This window comes from Nipponia nippon, unplaced genomic scaffold (assembly GCF_047370975.1).
Source record: "Nipponia nippon isolate SJK-2023a ecotype South Korea unplaced genomic scaffold, ASM4737097v1 scaffold_20, whole genome shotgun sequence".
In the NCBI taxonomy this organism is placed as follows: domain Eukaryota; kingdom Metazoa; phylum Chordata; class Aves; order Pelecaniformes; family Threskiornithidae; genus Nipponia; species Nipponia nippon.
In genome coordinates, this window is record NW_028262337.1 from 2,029,729 (window position 1) to 2,048,842 (window position 19,114).

The following is a 19,114-nucleotide window of genomic DNA, read 5'->3' on the forward strand; positions in this document are numbered from 1 at the left end:
TTCACACTCAGCACACTGTTAACAAACGGTTTTATTCACTTTTCACAAGTTCTGGTGTGACATTTTTTTGTAATTTTTGAATAAACCAAAAATGCCTAATCCCCTCTGCGTTTCTCAAGTCACAGTGAAGCACCCAAATACAGAGCTCTCATGCACTTGTTTGTCCCTTGCTCCAGAGACACAGTATGGCCAGTGCGGGAACCAAGGAGGCGAAACAGGTAAGGGATCATTAGCGGAGGTGACCTTTTAGTAAAGATCAAATAGTACTGCATTTAACACGCTTGGGAGATTCTCCGTACAGGCACCTAACAGCTAGCTTCTTGAAAAGCGTTACCTTAGCTTGACACAACTTTACCACTGCAAACCAGGACAGTTTTTGCAGAGAACTAAATTTAAGCAGAAGCCAGACCATAAGCTAAACAACTGCAAATTCTTCTTTAAGACTTCTTCAGCAAATTAAACATGATAAAATGTATATTAGAACTTTTTTTTTTATTATTTAAAGATACAGCAATGCTGCTGTTGACCACCTTCCTGATTTGTCACAATTCAGAAAGGCAAGTTAGGATGTGCTGCTTTAACCTTGCGCATGTGGTTGCAATTCCTAGTGCTCAGCTGGTTGGGCTATGACCTACCAGCCTTCTGACACCTTCCATTAGGTGTACGATTCTGACCGTCTAGAACTGCTTGGAACCTAGTTGCACTCCAATAAAGAAAGATTTAAGTGTACTCCAAAACTCGTGTAGTTTTAAATTCTTGCTTTAGCACTAGGTGTCAGTAAGCTGAATGCAACCAATAACCAAATTTGCTTATATATGGAGCATTACAGGCTTGTAGTAACTCCTGCCATACTACCTTGGCAAGAAAATCTGGCAAAAAGCTGATTTTGATACTCTTGACCAGTGCAAGTTAAAAGCTGGATAGCCTGACAACTCCAATTGTTCTGAGCATCACCAAGATGTAGATACTCCTATCTTCAGCTTTAATTGCTTATTTTGTTCTTTAATCTTCAACACCACCAGCTGAAATGCAAATGGTGGTAAAGTGCAGTAGCTGTCCTCCTCTCAACAGGCAGAGCCAACATGCCTAAGCTAAGGCAAGTAAACCAATGCGAGGTTTAGAGAGGTACAGCTGGTGCTTTCAAATTCAAGGGCAGGATGCCTTATCTATTACGGGGGACTAATGCGATGATCAGTTGACTCTAAAAGGAGTAATTGATGTAAATGAGCAACCGAGTGACTCTGAAAAGCCACCCACTGGAAACTGGACTCAGTGAGGCTCAGGTAAATAAAAAGCAAGAACCAATCCCCCTTCATAGTTTTTCTGAGGGGGAGAAAATACCATCTTTCATAAGACAGTAATAAAGATTAATTGTATTTCATAAGCTGGGAATGAATTCCTCCACTATAAACAGTTTCCATCTGAAAGCATTTAAGTTATCTTGAAACATAGCCCTGAAATAATGGGTTTGCACCAGCTTAAGCAACCCTTTCTTTCCACTCCTGTAATGGAATGAAAGATCCAGAAGGTCCACACAGCTTGTGAACCCACAACTTCAGGTTTTCACAGGGCCAGTTTCCTCTTTCTTTCCTGTTAAAGAAAAACAAATGCATCCTTAAAACCCAACAAGTCAGCACTACGCCAGCAGGTTTCAAAGATCTCAAACTTTATTTTAATAAAGGATCAGCCTCACAGACCGTGAGGTCCCTCTGGTTAACCTTCTGCCAGTAGCTCACTTCTTGGCTTGTCCACTGCCAGCAATGGACTTTGTTCCATGGCAATTTGTTTTTCTGGTGCCAAGATAAGTTTCACACGAGGGCAACCTAAACCAAAATACTTGCAAACACTATCGTCATGCATCATTGCTCCATCATTTTCAGCAGAACAAACAGATTAGTATTCATCAATTTATAATAAACAACTATTTTACCAAGGCTTGACTGTACAAATACAGCAAGTTATCAAATCCTAGTGAGTGACAGATAATACAAACACTTCATTACACACAAAAATCCCCTTGTAATTTAACAGACAAATCAGTTTCTCCTACTTTATATTAGATAATGTAGCTTTGTAGAATTAGCAAAGAAATAAATTCAACAAAACTTCATTCTGTACATTAGCTCAATTTAAATATATATTACAAGCTTACAAGGCTCATGTCATAGTTCATTTCCAGTCTGGGCTTTAAAAATCTACCCGACTGGACTCCCCATTAGCATTGTATATCTACCACTTGCAAAATGGATAGCTTTTAGCTTGCATGTTGGGAGGGGGGAAAAAAATAAAAAAAAAAAAAGTAAGAGACCCCACTCCTACAATATTACCAACAGTGAAAAGGACTTCAAAGTACAAAGCCAAATTCAAAGTTAGAAATAGTCTTTTAGAAATGTATTATATAAAGAATAGTGAGAGGCCAGAGCTCCAGACAAAGTGATCTTCCTCCCTACCTTTGTTTGCCAATTAAAACAGCTCCATAATATCTAGAAGTTTTATTTGAAAATTCTGCTGCCTTAAATACTTCTACTAAACAATCCTGACAGGTGCCAAATCAATGAACCCAAGAATTACACCCTTTTTGTTCTTTAGAAGAAAAAAACTACTACCTCCCTTCTTTTTCCTCTTTCTTCCCAGGCTGCTGTGATTTATAATGCAGGTATAAAACACCTAATATGGATGCTAGGAGGAATTACGTAGTAAGTAACACCGTGGGTCACAGAGTTTCTTAAAAGAAAACCAGCTGTCAGTTTAGCCCTTCTTGACCCAGTCATTTTGACAGGGGAGAGAGATTCTCTTCCAGCAATGAGTGTTACTTGGTTCTACACCTCTCCCAAAGCAGTGGGACGATGGGAGGTAGACTGGGAGAAGAAAGGGAAGGAGAAGTGCAGTATTCAGACGACTGACTGCTTACTGTCAAGGCACTGAGAACCCTAACATTAAAAGCTTGGACTATTTTGCCACACACGTGAGTACAAGTAGAAGTTAACAGTGTAGGTTTCAAGTCATTTTGCATGGAAAGAGCAAGCAGAAGATTCTTTTTTTTTTTCTATGTACAAAGACCTTGTAATAGACTACAGCTACTACTCAGCAATTAAAAAAATTCAGACACGTTTAGGAATTCACACAGCCCCTGGCAAGTCCCTCCATCTCCAGTATATTCATGATTTTAGTGTTCTGGAAATAGTATAAATATCAGCACGCCATATTATGACAAATCTTTTCAAGGAGCTTAAAACAGTTTTTCCATGCTCCAGTGAAGTACTACTGTACACTGAAACTTCAGCGCTACTGCAATCCTTCTCTCTCTCTCACCCTACCCTCACACCTTGTTTCATTCCCCACCTCACAGAGGTATCTTAATGCTCCCCATTGGAAATGGCAACAGTAACGCCTTCAGATTCTGTTGTTGCAGGGATTCTTGGCACTTTCTTAGCAGGGCTTGGGATGTGCTAAGAAGAAGGGAAAAAAAACATTAAATACAGTTTTCTAGTTCAGACATTCATACTTCATGGCTAGTCCAACTCTCAGACAACATTCATGCTACACTGGACGGCTTGCTCTTAAGTCAATCAAATCGGTCATGCTTCATGCAAACTGATCGTGTGAAAAGAGCCAGTTTGTTCCCGTTCCATTCTTGTGCAGTTTCATTCATGTTATGACGACATGTACTTTTTAAAATCCCATGTTCAATTTTTCAGTTCTGGCTTGTATGTTACATATGTTAACAAAGTATTTAACAGAACTTGTTAAAGCACTTCCTCTTTTAACATACATGCACATGCTAAGACAAACACATAAACCGTTCTACCACTTATATCAAACTTTAAAAGAGTGCTGAGTGTTCACCTCATGAACAACGCCTGGGTGGACAACTTCAACTCCTGCCTCCAGAGGTCCATCCCCCATCAGCGGGCGCCGCGCGTAAGTTCTCCTGTGTTTTTCATCCACACGCACAAGGTACCACGTTCCCTCAAAGAGATCGTCTACCGAACACTGTGGAATATAGTTGGCTGTAAAAAAGACAGTAAACACACTGTTAGCTGGATCCTGGTGAGAGTGTTACACAAGACAGGCCTTTGCAGTTTGGACGCACTAAGACAGAAAATACAGGTTTGCATTTTCATTTCAGCCACATTGGGCCAATGACCACAAGCTCTTCAGAAGTAGGAAGGGTGGGACACGTCCTTCGTTCTACACCCTAATCGTTTACAGTCATGCGAATTGAGCGATGAGCATTTTGCTCTAAGGCTAGGCATGATTTACATTTATGAAGTTCTTACCCAAGTGATGTGTTTCCTGCCTAATCTTCATGTTCTCAGCAAAGACATCAGGTGAAATACATTTTCTTGAGTCAAGTCTTGTTTTGAGATCAGAAAGGCTGGCAGTTATTTTGTCCAGTGCAGAACCTATGATACAAAACCATCGTGTAAGGCAGCACCACTGCTGAGAACTGCACGGTAGCATGATAACATTTCAAGCCCATTCAAAATATTTTGCCCTACAGAAGCTAAACTTTTGGTCATTTAAAGATATCCCCACTCATTCAATCAAAGCGTTAACAGAGTTTGAAGAATATTATTTACTTGCGCAAGGAGACACTTAAACATTCCCTGGAGCTAGAACATCTTCAGTTTAACGTTACTGTCATTCGGCATTGTTCCGTAGGTTTACTTATGCCGGTGGGTAGTGTAACAAGGCATTTAGAGGTGAGCTGTGCAAGGGAGTTAAAATCAACATCTCTTCCGTTCACTCACCAGGAGTGGCATCCTGTGTCACTCTGATGGAATACAGCGTAGCAGCGAAACCAGAGCCGTATGAGAACACGCTGATTCTCTGTCCTGCGAGCTGCTCTGGGGGGTACCTGCGTGTCAAGCAACACTTGTTTGAAGTGAGAATTAAGCCAGGGTGCCAATTTTAAATAACAAGAAACTGCAGCTAGCTTAGAAAAAGCAGCCAGTAAATGATACTGACTACAATACACGTTTAGCATGCTATGTGCATAAATGCTGACTTTTAAAAACACAGTTTCAAACACTGCTGTTAGGAGTTCCAAAGCAGCCTAAGCAAAACAGAGCAAAGAAATGCCTAGAATATGATTCTCTAGAAGGCAGCCAGTTTTCATTCTTAAGTGACCTAAAGCCTAAAATGAACAACCACATCTTGGAAGGCAAAGTCAGAATAAAGAAAAAAGGATCCAAGAGGAATTTAAACTTCACATGATTTTGTAAAAGTCTGTCATTGCAAAAAAAAAAAAATAAATTGTTAAGTAAATACTAATTTGATTTGGCTTTGCTTATTATAGTGCAACAGAGAAGGCATTCCCACTCTCTTTTCCACTGCAGTGGTTTTTTTGGGGGGGTGGGGGGTGTTGCGGGGAGGAGAGATAAGGTTGAGGCTGGGAAAAAACACCACCTTGCAATAAAGATCCTGCTTTGGAAGGCAGCAAGGAGCTGTTTCACATCAGCTTCTGACACAGAAATTTTGAACCTGCTTGTCACTTGGACTGATTGTGTGTGCAGAATGGTTTTTTAACTTTAGTCTTGCTGCTTAAGGCTATCTAGTAGGAAAACGTTTGCTAGATGGTGCTTTTACAAAAGGCTTTCTGAAACAAAAACCTTTTATGACCTTACATATAAAAAGCTATGACCTTTTTTCCAATGTTATGCTTACTGGGCTAGAAGAGAGGCAAGGCAACCATAGACTGAAGGGGTATACATATTTCCATTCTGATTGGATACGAGTAACGAAGCTTTGGTTTTCTGATTGAAGAGCTCTGCACTAGCTTTCATGAAAGCTTTTTCCACATCTCTGTCAAAATACGTATCTTCAAGTTTTACATCCCTATTAAAAAAAAAAAAAAAAAAGATTTCAGAAACAGTTACTAAAATAGCAGAAAGTAAAAACACACCTCGGATGTTTAACAAATTAAGATTATGTGAATAAAGAAGACAACAGCCATTCTCACCTGAAAGCTTCCAGACCACTGAAAACACCATTTGCTGTTTCTGGGTTCTGCTCACTGAGAAAGTCATTCAGCAACAGCCTAGCCACAGATTTCTGTACCAGTTTACAGTAGGGAGAATGAAAGATCATGAATCCAAAGTCATTCAAGGTGAAACGTCTGTCTGTCCCCTCTGGAAGTGGCAGAAAAGTTGTGTTACAACTTATGTTTAGTACTTGCTTCAACTATGAAAATAAAATAGGGGGATAGCAGGATACGAGTCATCATGATACGTCAGCATGCAAGAGACAACGGTAAGACTAACTATTGCTGTCAAGTTCAATTAAAACACTGCTGCTACTTCTATTTAAAAATTAGGTTTTTACTGATCTTGTGCACCAACCAACAATGTTTGCCCTTCTTCTAGAAGAAAAATCTATCAGGTTAACAGAATCTCCATATTTCTACCCAGCATTTTGACACAACAAATAATCTACTTCATTTAACTCTCTAATCTTCACATCTACGCTCAATATGAGTGAAGCAATTACTAAACATATGGGGTAAAAAAATCAGTATCGTTACAAAACATTTAAATATTAACCTCAATATCTTAAGAGCCTGGGTGGAGGGGGTCATAACAGGCTTTTAAGGAAGGGATTATACATTGCACCAACAAAAGCCTGTAGCGACTGCTCCTTACTGATGATCAGGTACTCAGCCATACCAGAACAGAAATAAGACACTTCTTATGGGAGAGGGCAAACATTTCAATTGCCTCAGAACACACCAACACAAAGAAAGGGACAATATACTAGTCTTCAGATTGGATGCTAAAACTTGAAAATACATTGTCTGTGTAGCTACATGTTCCAGTACATACCCTTTTGCCACTGGGCGTGGATTTTGTTGCGATAGACAGTATAGCAGCGATCTAATGCACTGAGGTAGCACTGTATAGATAGTTTGCCATCAACTACTGGATATTCAGAGACCATATCTGGTTTATAGAAGTCGTACGCGTGTTGCATGTGGGTTCCGCGCAACCCTGATGGACAGAAATTGACAGAAGTTGAAAATTACTTTATTCAGCTGCTTTGAGTCAATTTGAATACATCACTTAACACGTGTGGGGAAACAAGCAATATTTGGCCCCAGTCAAGCAGGTTTTCATAGCACTTCAGACCCTTTAAGGTAACGTTTCACACAGTTCTCAATGGCCTGTTAAGTAAGGTAGGACTGAGAGTGACAAACACAATTAAATTATTTTCATCATTTCGCCTTGGAAGTAGAGCACTGTGTTATTCAGCTCTAGTCCACTCTTTGTCAATTTTATTGGAGAATCCCCAAGCAAATAAACAGATAGGAGCATCTCCAGCTGTTCCTTGCTGCCTCCCATAACGGGACTTGGCTAAGATAGCCCAGAGCAAGAGGAGAAAAAGTACAATTTCTGACATTAGTGGGAGTTAATCCAGCCCTCCAGCAACCCACAAAAAACAGGGGACAGGCTTCACAACAGATCCAGTTATCTGGCTGAACAGTATTTCATTTTCTCACAGGACTAACCTCTCTCAAATATTAACGGAGCATTTGGACCAACTAGCATAGCAACCGCACCAGCTCCACCTGTTGGCCTGGCGTTCCCAGTGGCATACACAGCTATGTCTCCAGCAACAACAAGCGCGTAGCGTCCTGTCAAAAACACACAGAAATAACCATGAGAAATAGCCAAGAATCTAGCCCATTTTAATATCCATCCGCAACTTCTAGACTTTGGTTATAGCGGAGATGACCCCAAGATTAAGGGGATCTTCAATCCTGAATTTTCCCCCACATTTCAATATCCTGGCAGCCACCGCAATTTACAGGAAAAGACCAGTGATTATTAGCCACATCTTTACCTTTTGCACTGTAATTGAACTAGTGGCAAATACCCAGAGCATTTAAAAAAAAGACTTCAGAAGAGAAAAATAGTTTACCCTCTGAGTTTTATACAGCTAAACATGAACGCTGTCGTTATAAGGCAGACTACTCAAAACCAGAGGATGATGCAACTTTTCAAGAAAATACCCTGAACTCACCATCCCAAGAGCTGGACTCGATCCAATTAATAGCATTAAAAAGAGCAGCGGTGCCTCCATAGCACGCATTGGTGGTGTCGATTCCTTCTACATCTGTATTACCAGATTCTTCAAAAAGCTGCATCAGAACAGTCTTCACAGATTTTGATTTATCGATGATCGTCTCCGTTCCAACTTCTAATCTCCCGATACAATCATAGGAAAGGCTGTTCCTCTCCATGAGCTTCTGAACCACAGTCAAGCAGAGAGAATTGATATCCTCCCGGTCTGAGCAGAACCCCATCTTTGACTGGCCTAGCCCAATGGTGTATTTCCCAGCATCCACACCATCATACTTCTCCAGCTCTGTCTGGTCAACATACTGAGAGGGAAAATATATTTCCAGTGCAACAATTCCCACATCTTTGGGCCAACAGGATTCAGCATTCACTGGAAGAGACCCAGGCATTGTGGTAGATCTTTAAGAAAAAAAGAAAACCACAAAAACAGCTGATTTATTCACATCCATTTTGAGAGACCTAGTTTCATCTTCTGTAGCTTTATAGAAAAAGTTAAGTTGCAGGTATTCTACAACGTCATTTGCAAAAGGCAAGCCTTTGCCTCAGGGGAGACTTCGGTCTGAGCATACTGTAAACATCAACATAAAATGTTACAAAGCTTCTAGTAAGAAGTACTCTCAAGTGAAAACACAAATTTCAGCCCTGGAGACGAACAGATGTCACTTATGCCCAAGTTATGTCACTGAAGCAAAACACAGGCTTAGCAAGCGTTCAGTGTCTGAGAAATTAGTCTTCATGTCCATTATTCTACTTTTGCTTATACGCAAACTCTCAATTTTACACAGCCAAGCTAGAAACATTGGATTATTTTTTTTTAAATGTTGGTAGTTGAGCACTTAAGTTTAAAATTTATCCTTACCAGGAAATCTCTGCCTTAGAACACACCAGGACTTTTCAAAATTGTTTTTACTGTTAAATCAAGTGATCCAAGTTGCTCTATTTTGTTTATACTTTTAAGAAAGACAGCAGAAATTTTTTTGGTGTGGCAGGGGTTTTTGTATTTTTGGTTGGTTCTGTTTGTTTGTTTGTTTTAAGCCTACTCTGTTTTGGCATTCCGGAACACTGGAATTCCTAACGCCAGGCCTGGAGGAATATTTCACAGGCTGAGATGAACACACAGGGGTTCTCCCTGAGAGACCCAGTTTTCTTATTTTAACCCCACAACTTCATTGTCACTGCATTCGAGGGTGTACTACACTGTAGCATATACGACGCCCTATTACTTCAACCCTGTCCCTATTACCCAGACAGGCACCATCCGCCTGTACTTCTGCTTACACCCTTACAGAGCACTTCTCCCTTTTGTGCCCAGCTGCAAGTACCATCACAACTTCTTCCATAAAGCCACGGACGACGGGATAACGCCTTCCTCCGCAGGAATGACGACTTTACAGGATGCATATTCAGACAAGCGTTATAGGAAAGCATTAAGAGTGTTTTCTGTTACAGGCACAGCCTAAGGTAAGACCGAAGGTAAGAGCGCACGGCTCGCCACTCGTTTTGATTGCCTCTCACAAAGTTTCAACCACGTCTATGATGGACGTAAGATAAGCTTTTTAAGTATTTCTCTTGTAGCCTTTACTGATATTAAAACGCATAAAGGGGGAAAAAAAAGGCGGCTCCAAGGCGCTTACAGGAGCGCTGCAGAGCAGCCGTACGGCGCCCTGCCGCGACGCTGAGCAACACCGCCCTCTCCGCGCCCTCGGCGTTCCCTGCCGCCGCCGCGGCTCGCCCCCCCGGCCCGACCGGCGCCCCTTCGCCCTCACCCCCGCCGCGCTGCCGCGAAGCCCCTCGCCTCAGCCGACCCGGCCTCGCGGAGGGCGGCGAGGCCCCCCCCAGCGCCTCAAGGTTACCCGGGACCCGGCCGAGGGCCCGGCGAAGGAGCCACCGGCGCGGCCCGGGGCCGTCAGGCCGCGCGTCCCGCCCGCGGCCGGAACCCACCACAACGCTGAACCCCACCGCTTCCCGCCTTCCCACCTCGCGCGGCGGCGGCGGCGGCCCCCGGCCCTTACACGTTACGGAAGCCCATGACCGGCTGCCGGCGCGGCGGAGCGCGCATGCGCCGATGCCGCCTCCGGATGGGGCAGGCGCGGATCCCGCCTCTTCCTCGGGGGCGGGGGCAGGCAGCGCTGCACGCGCTGCCCGCCCCTGCCCGCCCCCCCGGGGCGTCACTTCCACGCGGTGACAACGTTGCTGCCTGAACCACCGTGCAGGATAAAACCCCGCAGCACCACGAAGGCAAAAAAAAAAAAACCAAACAAAAAGACAATTAAACATTTAAATAAAACCCACCAGCACGCAAAATCCCCCCCCCTTTTTCTTTTTTTTTAAAACCCCCTGGCCACCCCATCCCACCGGCACCTCGCCTCTATTTGCATTTATTTTTTAACGTTTCTCAGATGCTGCCCGCTGCGCTTTTTTTTTTTTTTTTTTTTTTTGCACGGCTGTGGTGCCGCCAGCGCTGCCGTCTCTTGCTTTAAACTAGCTGGAGCGCAAAAAAAAAAAAAAAAAAGGCAATGAAAACATAATTTCTGCCTCTGGAGCACTGGCAGGCAGGATTATGGATCTGCCATGGCACAGCAGGAGGTTGACGCCACTAGAGACAGGGTGGCCATCGCTGCTTTCCCAAAGCCACAGCCAGGGAAGGGAGCGCAGTGGCCCGGAGACTCCCCGGGAGCTGCGGGGGCAAGGTCGTGTCCCCTCTCGGCAGCACAACGAGCAAGTCACACGCCTCTCCTGGAGATGCGGAGCCGCGCTGGGATCCAAAATTTGCTCCAAGAGCTGTGTTTTACCCCAAATCTGCATAGGCGCTGCAGGGGAGAGGGAGGATGCTTCCCCGCTCCCTGTATGAATGCAGCCACGCCACTGACGGCGAGATCCCAAGGTACCAGCTGGGAAACGGACTTTGGGGTCCAGCTCTTTCTGGCATAAAACACCTCACTTTCTTCAAAAGGGGACAAAAAGTTAATATAGACCGCTGCCAGCTCAGCACAGTGTCTGGCAGCCACAAGGGCAAGCCTTGTACCCAGAGCAGAGCTCATTCCTGCTCCAAGAGGCAGAAAGCTGAACATTAGAGGCTGCAGAGGCTCTCAGAAGCTTAATTTTAATTAAGTTATACACTAAAAGGCAATGCATGCAGCACATAACGGAGTTGACCTGTAGCAGCCATAGAACAACAGTGGCTTTTAACTGGGCAGTGAATTACTAGGGAACTCGGTATGCCAAAAGACCCTGCATTATTGCTGAGGAAAACACTCTGCCCCGTGCTTACTCCTTGCAGAACTTTGAGATCAAAACCAGCATTTAATACATGTTACTCGCTGCAGTTCTCTCATCAGAAAACTTTCTGCAGAAGACAACCAAAGGGAGGCTCCTTCTGTTGTACTCCCATGGCTCACCCGATACCAAGCTCACCAAATGTCCCCAGCGTCGCGGCAGGCAGGGCTATCGGGCTGTACCGCAATGAAAATCACTGCTTTATAAGCTTGCTCTGATCGCTGAAGCAAATGGGACATACGACATCTTAGGTCAGTCAGTCATTACAGGAAAAAATTTGTTTACTTGATGTAAAACAAACAGCCTTTTGTCCTCCTGGTCAAACAGCAAACAACATCCTGTCATTGAGGTTTTACTGAAAATGAAGGAGTACCCAAAAGTACAATTTCTTTTAAAAGACTGAGAACTCCAAATGCTTTAATATAAAGAAATGAGAAACCTGCTTTGTTTTGTGTCCCCTTAGGATTCTGCAGGGAATGAACGAGCAGCATAGAACAGCCACGACTTTCTGCCAGTGCTGCCAGAAATACATTCTCCCACAGCAACCGGTGGCTTTCATTGTCTTTGTTAAGAACTGGAGAATATTCTGTCAATAATTTGACTTTATTATTTCCTGCTGAGGTTTTTCATTCATACAGAACACTTGACCGAAAGTTGGAAAATAAGCCCCTGGCCCGTTTGCGACCAGCAATGCACTCGGTAACCCCCCCCCGGCGTTTTACCCCTGGGGGGCCCGGAGAAGAGAGTTCGCTGGTGGAAGCGGAGCCCCCTCGGGCTGTTTTTCAGAAGTTAAACAGTGATGATCAGGCAGCGTCAGCCATGACGTCATTTAAACACACCTCGTTATCCCCGCAGAGCCGAAAGGCTTAGGGGTGCCGGGCACAGGGACCGCGGCACCGCTCAGCCGCGGGCCGGGGCTGCGCCGCAGACCCCGGGGACCCGCCCGCGCCGGGCTCCGTCGGCAACACGGGCGGGTGTCGGGATGCCCGCGCCCCTGCAACCACCGCCATCACGACAGAAGGCGACGGCAGCCCGGGGGGCAGCGCCCGGCTGCCGGGGCCCTGCGCGATAGGGGGGCGTGGGCAGGGGGACACGCCCGCCCCGCCCTGCGTGGGCGCCTCTGTCGCGACACCGAGAGGCGACGAAGGGACACGCCGAGGTCCCCGCCGCTCTCAGGCTTCCCTGCGGCCCCCGAGGCGGGGGCGGCGCCCCGCAGCAGCCGCCGGCCGCGGCTCCCCCAGCCGGGGGGGTCTCCCCGGGGGCGGGGGTCAGCGCCCAGGGCCCCGGCACCGGGGATGCCGGCCGGAGCGGGCGGTGGCCTCGCCGGCTGCCCGGGCCGGCAGCGGGGAGCGCCGCACGCCGCGGGGGATGCTCCGTGATGCTCGGGGCAGCGCCCGGCGCGGCGTGCGGACCGCGCCTTCCTTAAGAGGCACCCAGGCGCGCCTTCTCGTGTGTTTTTCTTTCTTCCTTTTTCCACTCTTTTTTCCCCCCTTTTTTCCTTTTTTTCCCCCCCCTCCTTCCCTCCCCCCCCACCTTGCCGCACTGCAGGCGCTGCTCCAAGCGCGCCTGCATCCCCTGAGAGCACCGCTCCCAGCCCCGCCGCCCCATCCCAAGCCCCGCGGGCGGCGCCGCAGCCCCGCCGCCCCACGCGTGCCTGCTCCACGCCGCGGCCGAGGGGAGAGGCAGGAGCCGCCGCTCGGCGCCGAGCCGACGGCGGGCAGCGCGGGCCGCCCAGCCCGGGGGCGCCCGGGGCCCGAGCCGCCCTCACCTGCCGCAGGCGATGGTGATGGCGATGGTGATGGTGGTGATGGTGATGGTGGTGATGGCTGCCGCTCCGCGCCCTGGCCCGGTCCCGTGCACGGGGGGAACACACGGGGCGCCGGCGCGCGGCGCCTTTAAACAGCCGCGCCGCCCGGGCCGCGGCCCGCGCCCTGAGCGGCAGCTCCCCCCGCCAATCGCAGCTGCCGCCGCCCGGGCCCCGCCCGCCGGCCGGCCCGCAGCCGGCGGAGGAGGCGGGGGGAATGGTGTGAGCAAGTGACGCGGCGTGGCCAGAGGGCGGCGCGCCAATGAGGACGCGGCAGAGGCGGCGGGCGCTCAATGGGAGCCGAGCGCAGCGCGGGGGCAGCCAATGGGAGCGCGCTGCCGAGCGCGGGTGAGAGTAGGGCGGCTGCCGGTCCCCGGCCGGGCGAGGAGGCGGTTGCCTGGCAACGGGCGGCGGGGCCCGCCCGGGCCCGCCGGGAGTCGCCCCTCGGGGCGCCCCGGCCCGCGGGGTCCCAGCGGGAGGTGGCAGCGTGGCCGAGGGGAGCCCCGGGGCCCTTGGTGGCGGCGAGGCCGTGAGGCGCGGGCCGGGGTCTGCGGGGCGGCGGGGGACCGTGGCGCAGGTAACCCGCCTCGGGAAGCGCAGCCCACGCCCGAGGCCGGTGCCGTCCCTTGCCTGTGGAACCTGCCCGCACCGCTTCCCTCGGCGGGCCGGGACCAGGCCCTCGGGGCCTGCGCGGGGGCTTCTGCCCGCGAAATGGCTTCACGGGGGATGCGGGGTGCGGCCCTGCCTGCCCCGGCCCCGCCGCGGCAGTCTCGTCCCGGCGTGGTAAAGCAGGAGCGTGCCGGGCCGCATCTCGTGGCGTCGCTGCGGCCTGGGCCATGCACAGCGAGCTGATGTACGGGTTCCACACGCCGGCCTCTGCAGACTTCAGGCCCGGTGGTGATTCAGGGCCAGGCTGGACGGGGCTTTGAGCAACCTCGTCGAGTGGAAGGTGTCCCTGCCCATGGCTGGGGGGTTGGAGCTAGGTGATCTTTAAGGTCCCTTCCAACCCAAACCATTCTGTGATTCTATGAAATCCAGTTAATCCATTGCTGCGCAGGTTACTGAGCCTCCTCAGGGGAGTCCTCCCTGCCAGGACTGGGAGTGCAAACCTTTGCTGCAGATGGGAAACTGCTCCATAAAAATCACACACAAGTTTTAAAGCCTGCATAATTTTGTTCTAAAACACTGCTGGAGTCAAAGAGATATACTCCCTTAGCAGCTGGGGTCAGCTTCTGTGACGTCTGATTGCCACAGCTCGCAGAAGACACCACCTCGCTCACCTCACACAGTAGCAGGGTGTTGAAACTATGTTATTTCCACTGTCTGAGGGGCAGGTAGAAATAATGCGAAAAAAAGGGAAAACTGTCATTGGAAGTCTTAACTCCTGTTTGTTGCATCTGACTTGAACTTGTAACCGTTCTGCTGTCGTCATGTGAAGTCACAGATTTGTTGTATAACTCTTTGTAGTGCAAAGATTGAGAAACACTATTGAGAAATTGAGAGAAGTTTTATTTGCATGTGTTATCCTGCAGTCTTCTGATAAGCTCACACTAGTCTGTGTACAAGCCAGTTCCACTTGTGATTCTGAAAAAACACGTTGACAAAACCCGAACTCAATAGGTGATGACATAGTTACATCATGTGGACACACTGTTATCTTCTGTGCCTACAGACCAAACAGACTTCTTGTTAGAAAAGTTGAACTTCTGCTCTGGGAATCTAAAACTTCAATTCCTCCTTCTTTTCCCTTCCTACCAAAAAAAAAAAAAACCCAACAAATCCAAGACCAAAACCACAACTCTGTCCTTGTTCTAGACTTAAAAGCAGGCTTCTAATGCCAGCCTCTCATTATATGCTTTGGTGGTAAAATGGCTCCTGACATCAGTTGAAGTTAGCAAATGTGACACCCCTCTACAGGAAGGGTCGGAAGGAGGATCCGGGGAACTACAGGCTTGTCAGCCTGACCTCAGTGCCAGGGAAGGTCATGGAGCAGATCATCCTGAGTGCCATTACGCAGCACGTGTGGGACAACCAGGGGATCAGGCCCAGCCAGCATGGGTTTATGAAGGGGAGATCCTGTTTCACTAACCTGGTCTCCTTCTATGACAAGGTGACCCGCTTAGCGGATGAGGGGAAGGCTGTGGATGTTGTCTACCTGGACTTTAGTAAGGTCTTTGACACTGTCTCCCACAGCATTCTCCTGGAGAAGCTGGCTGCTCACGGCTTGGATGGGTGCACTCTTCGCTAGGTTAAAAACTGGCTGGATGGCTGGGCCCAGAGAGTGGTGGTGAATGGAGCCAAATCCAGTTGGTGGCCGGTCACGAGTGGTGTTCCCCAGGGGTCAGTGTTGGGGCCAGTCCTGTTCAACATCTTCATTGATCTGGACGAGGGGATTAAGTGCACCCTCAGTAAGTTTGCAGGTGACACCAAGTTGGGTGGGAGTGTAGATCTGCTGGAGGGCAGGAAGACTGTACAGAGGGATCTGGACAGGCTGGATCGTTGGGCCAGGGCCAACTGTATGAGGATCAACAAGGCTAAGTGCCAGGTCCTGCACTTGGGTCACAACAACCCCATGCAACGCTACAGGCTTGGAGAGGAGTGGCTGGAGAGCTGCCTGGTGGAAAAGGACGTGGGGGTGTTGGTTGACAGCTGCCTGAACATGAGCCAGCAGTGTGCCCAGGTGGCCAAGGCAGCCAATAGCATCCGGGCTTGCATCAGGAACAGTGTGGCCAGCAGGACCAGGGAGGTGATTGTCCCCCTGTACTCGGCACTGGTGAGGCCGTATCTTGAGTACTGTGTTCAGTTTTGGGCCCCTCACTCCAAGAAGGACATTGAGGTGCTGGAGCATGTCCAGAGAAGGGCAACGAAGTTGGTGAAAGGTCTGGAGCAGAAGTCTTATGAGGAGAGGCTGAGGGAGCTGGGGTTGTTTAGCCTGGAGAAGAGGAGGCTGAGGGGAGACCTTATTGCTCTCTACAACTACCTGACAGGAGGCTGTAGCGAGGTGGGGGTCGATCTCTTCTCGCAAGTAACAAGCGACAGGATGAGAGGAAACGGCCTCAAGCTGCGCCAGGGGAAGTTTAGGTTGGATATTAGGAAAAACTTCTTCACCGTAAAGGTAGTCGGGTACTGGACCAGGCTGCCCAGGGAAGTGGTTGAGTCTCCATCCCTGGAAGTATTTAAAAGCCGTGTAGATGTGGTGTTTAGGGACATGGTTTAGTGGTGGACTTTGCAGTGTCGGGTTAACGGTTGGACTCGATGATCTTAAGGGTCTTTTCCAAATTTAACGATTCTGTGATTCTGTGATCAGGATACTTGGAGTGTTCTGGCTTTAGAGAAGCACAGGCGCTCAGGAGGAGATGAAGCAGTCCATCTTGTTGAATTTGCAGGAGCTTGGGTTAGGGCTGCGACCGCACCCTGAGACCTTGCAGCCCCTTCCCTGCTCCCTGGGGGCTTAGCTGCCCGTGCGCGAGGCCAGCTCCGGTACAATGCACTGATGCAGCCTGGGATGGGGCTGCAGTGAAAAGAGCTGTGTGACCAGGAGCAGCGAGGAGTCTCTTTCATGGCCTCTTCCCCTTCTCTTGGGAGCTGCCTTCGAACTCGGGGCCCTTGCCTGAGCAGCACCGTGGGCGTTCCTGTGCCTGGCGACGTCCGTTGCTGATCCTGACCCACTGACTTGACCTCCCATCTTCACCTCCAACCTGCTCATCACTACAGCTGTGTCTGGAAACCTGAACTCTTGGCTGACCCTGCTTGCTGTCACTGGCCCTGCTCTGCTTTTTTCTTTGGGCGCTGTGAGAGTGTGCCCTTGTTGGCGAGGTCGCTGCCCTGCCGGGCTTGTTGTCACGTTCAGCTCCTGGCTCGCCTCCCCTTGCAGAGCAGCCTGCCCTTGCTGCTCCCTGATGGCTTAAATCTGCTTGCCTGTAAGCCTGCACTTACATGGTGGTGTTTTGGGGTTTTTTTCTGATAAATGTCATATTCGCTTTTAAAACGGTAAAGGCAGAATTGGTTTTTGGAATTGTTTTTTTGGTGTGTAGTCAACAATAAACACAGATGTAAATAGCGACCTCCTTATCTTTATTACAGCTTCACAGATCGGATCAAAAAAAGGTGACAAAATGACTAAGATTAGCTTGGGGAGATGATCCATATTATTGCTTTCTTTTCCATGGTCCATGATCCAAGATAATGAATGACATCCTGTAGTCTTTGACATTAACTTTCTGTGTGAAATAATATGACATAGACATGCATGAAATCATTGCTATTAATTTAAAATAATGTATTTGCAAAAAAAATCACCACCAAATTAACCACCTATAGCCAACAAAATTATAACCATGTTCTCCTATTGTGCCAGTACTGAAGTGCGTTTAAAGATTACACCCTGCAGATGATGAAGGAAAGCTAAAAGATAAAATGTGACGGACAGTTGCTGGATTTTCAGAATTTTAAAACTGAGGTTAAGGACACAATGCAGTCCCAGTTTTTTAACAATTATCTGAAGTTAAATTCAGAGACCAGGTATCTAATCTGTGCTGCTAAAAGCAATGTGCTTGTCTCCTCAGGATGTGTTTGGATCCAGATGCTAATTTAAATTTACATCAAGTCCAGACAGCCTCCTCTTGCAGACTAGTTTGATGACTTAATTCTTTATAGCCTAAGATCTACTACTTTTTCTTATTAATTAGTAAGATTTATTTTATAATTGTTGTCAATAGCATTATTCTTTTTATTCAGCTTTATGAGGCTCCTATCTGCTTTTCCTGTCACTGACTGTATTGCAAGGGAATACTTACAAGAAACTACTATTATTTCTTCACAAGAAAGGATTGGCCTATACTGCTATTGCGATAGACGACGATTGCTTTATGTTAATTTCTTGGAAAGATTCCAGTAGTAACATTAAAGTGGTTGGTGAATCTTGTTCCAAAACTCTTAGGTAATTAATTACAGTCCTCTAACCAAATTACGCTGCAGGCATGTGATGGCCAGTATTTCCAGCCCAGCTTGTGAGAATGCAGCTAATTTTCCTTTCGTGGCTCTAGAGCTTAACCCATCTGTCCAGTGAGATTTTTCAATCGAGACTGTATTCGGTAATTTGGACTAATGTATCAAATTGAATGCTGCACCTTGGTAACCTTAGAACTGGAAACCTGAGAAAGGAGAGGTCCATTTAATAAAGATGGTATTACCAAAGAAACTCAGCATAACTCAGAATAACCTTGGAGCAGAAACATGCTCAGATGCTGCTAGTGAGAGGACAAACACACTTCCTCTTTCTCCATTAAAATCCAGTCTGTTTTGATAAAAGAGGAGTTTGAATTTGAGTCTCTCTCACCATTTTTCAGCTGTGTAAAAGTGGGCAGACTCTCCTAATCCAGTACTCTTTTGAAAGAAAAGTGTTTGCTGTCCAATGACTCACCTTTACTTCTAGTTTTAAGCCAGCGTATCAAATTTAGGGTGCTGGTTTTGTCTCAATAGACCCAACAGGTTCTTTGCCTCTGTTTAGTAATTCTTAAGCAATTCTATCTGTGACTTTTTCTAAAGCCTCCTAGAGAGATAGAGACCGTCATATTAGGTTAAGACTCTTAAAATAAACGAAACAGCTAGATGATTAAAGCTGTTCCTGAAAACCGCTTAAGAGTGAATTTATTGCAATTTTCAGGAATATTAATTACAGGCCTAATTTGGATTTAATTCAATGGGAGCTACACTTCTAAGTCACTAAGATACTGGCGTTTTCAGACGCACCCAACTACGTCTTTAGGTGCCTAAACCCATTGAAAAGAGACCTTTAGCCAGCATTTTCAGGAAAAACAAAGCCCTGTGCCGTAATAATTTCTTCCACAAAACAAGATGTTGAGATGACTTTACTGAAAAAAGTATTGATTTTATTTTGTTGCCAAGTACAAAATAGCAAAGGTCAAAAATAATGCTCAGGTACAGAGATTGT

At 47.4% G+C, this 19,114-nt stretch overlaps 1 protein-coding gene across 4 annotated transcripts; it reads right to left on the reverse strand.

The window, feature by feature from the left end:
• Positions 1 to 13: 13 nt before the first annotated feature.
• Positions 14 to 13,259, reverse strand: HMGCS1 (3-hydroxy-3-methylglutaryl-CoA synthase 1). 4 transcript variants are annotated; one of them, XM_087759702.1, is made up of 11 exons: positions 10,094 to 10,178; positions 8,023 to 8,480; positions 7,508 to 7,633; positions 6,825 to 6,989; positions 5,966 to 6,134; positions 5,671 to 5,841; positions 4,755 to 4,861; positions 4,281 to 4,406; positions 3,847 to 4,010; positions 3,343 to 3,449; positions 14 to 1,590 (listed from the first exon to the last, which is right to left on the reverse strand). In XM_087759702.1, the coding sequence occupies exons 1-10, from the start codon at positions 10,138 to 10,140 to the stop codon at positions 3,357 to 3,359; spliced, it is 1,626 nt and encodes a 541-aa protein (XP_087615828.1). In that variant the 5' UTR covers positions 10,141 to 10,178; the 3' UTR covers positions 14 to 1,590; positions 3,343 to 3,356. The 4 variants fall into 4 exon arrangements, with proteins under 4 accessions (XP_087615828.1, XP_087615829.1, XP_087615827.1 ...); XM_087759703.1 differs by lacking the exons at positions 14 to 1,590; positions 10,094 to 10,178 and adding an exon at positions 13,126 to 13,259 and having other exon boundaries at positions 1,646 to 3,449; XM_087759701.1 differs by lacking the exon at positions 14 to 1,590 and having other exon boundaries at positions 1,646 to 3,449.
• Positions 13,260 to 19,114: the final 5,855 nt, after the last annotated feature.

Coding starts and splice junctions, on each gene's coding strand:
- HMGCS1 (XM_087759702.1), bottom strand. CDS start 10,140: ATGCGCGCTCCGCCGCGCCGGCAGCCGGTCATGGGCTTCCGTAACGT. Junction 8,481..10,093: donor GTCATGGGCTTCCGTAACGT/GTAAGGGCCGGG, acceptor TTTTTCTTAAAG/ATCTACCACAATGCCTGGGT. Junction 4,407..4,754: donor GACACAGGATGCCACTCCTG/GTGAGTGAACGG, acceptor TTTGTATCATAG/GTTCTGCACTGGACAAAATA.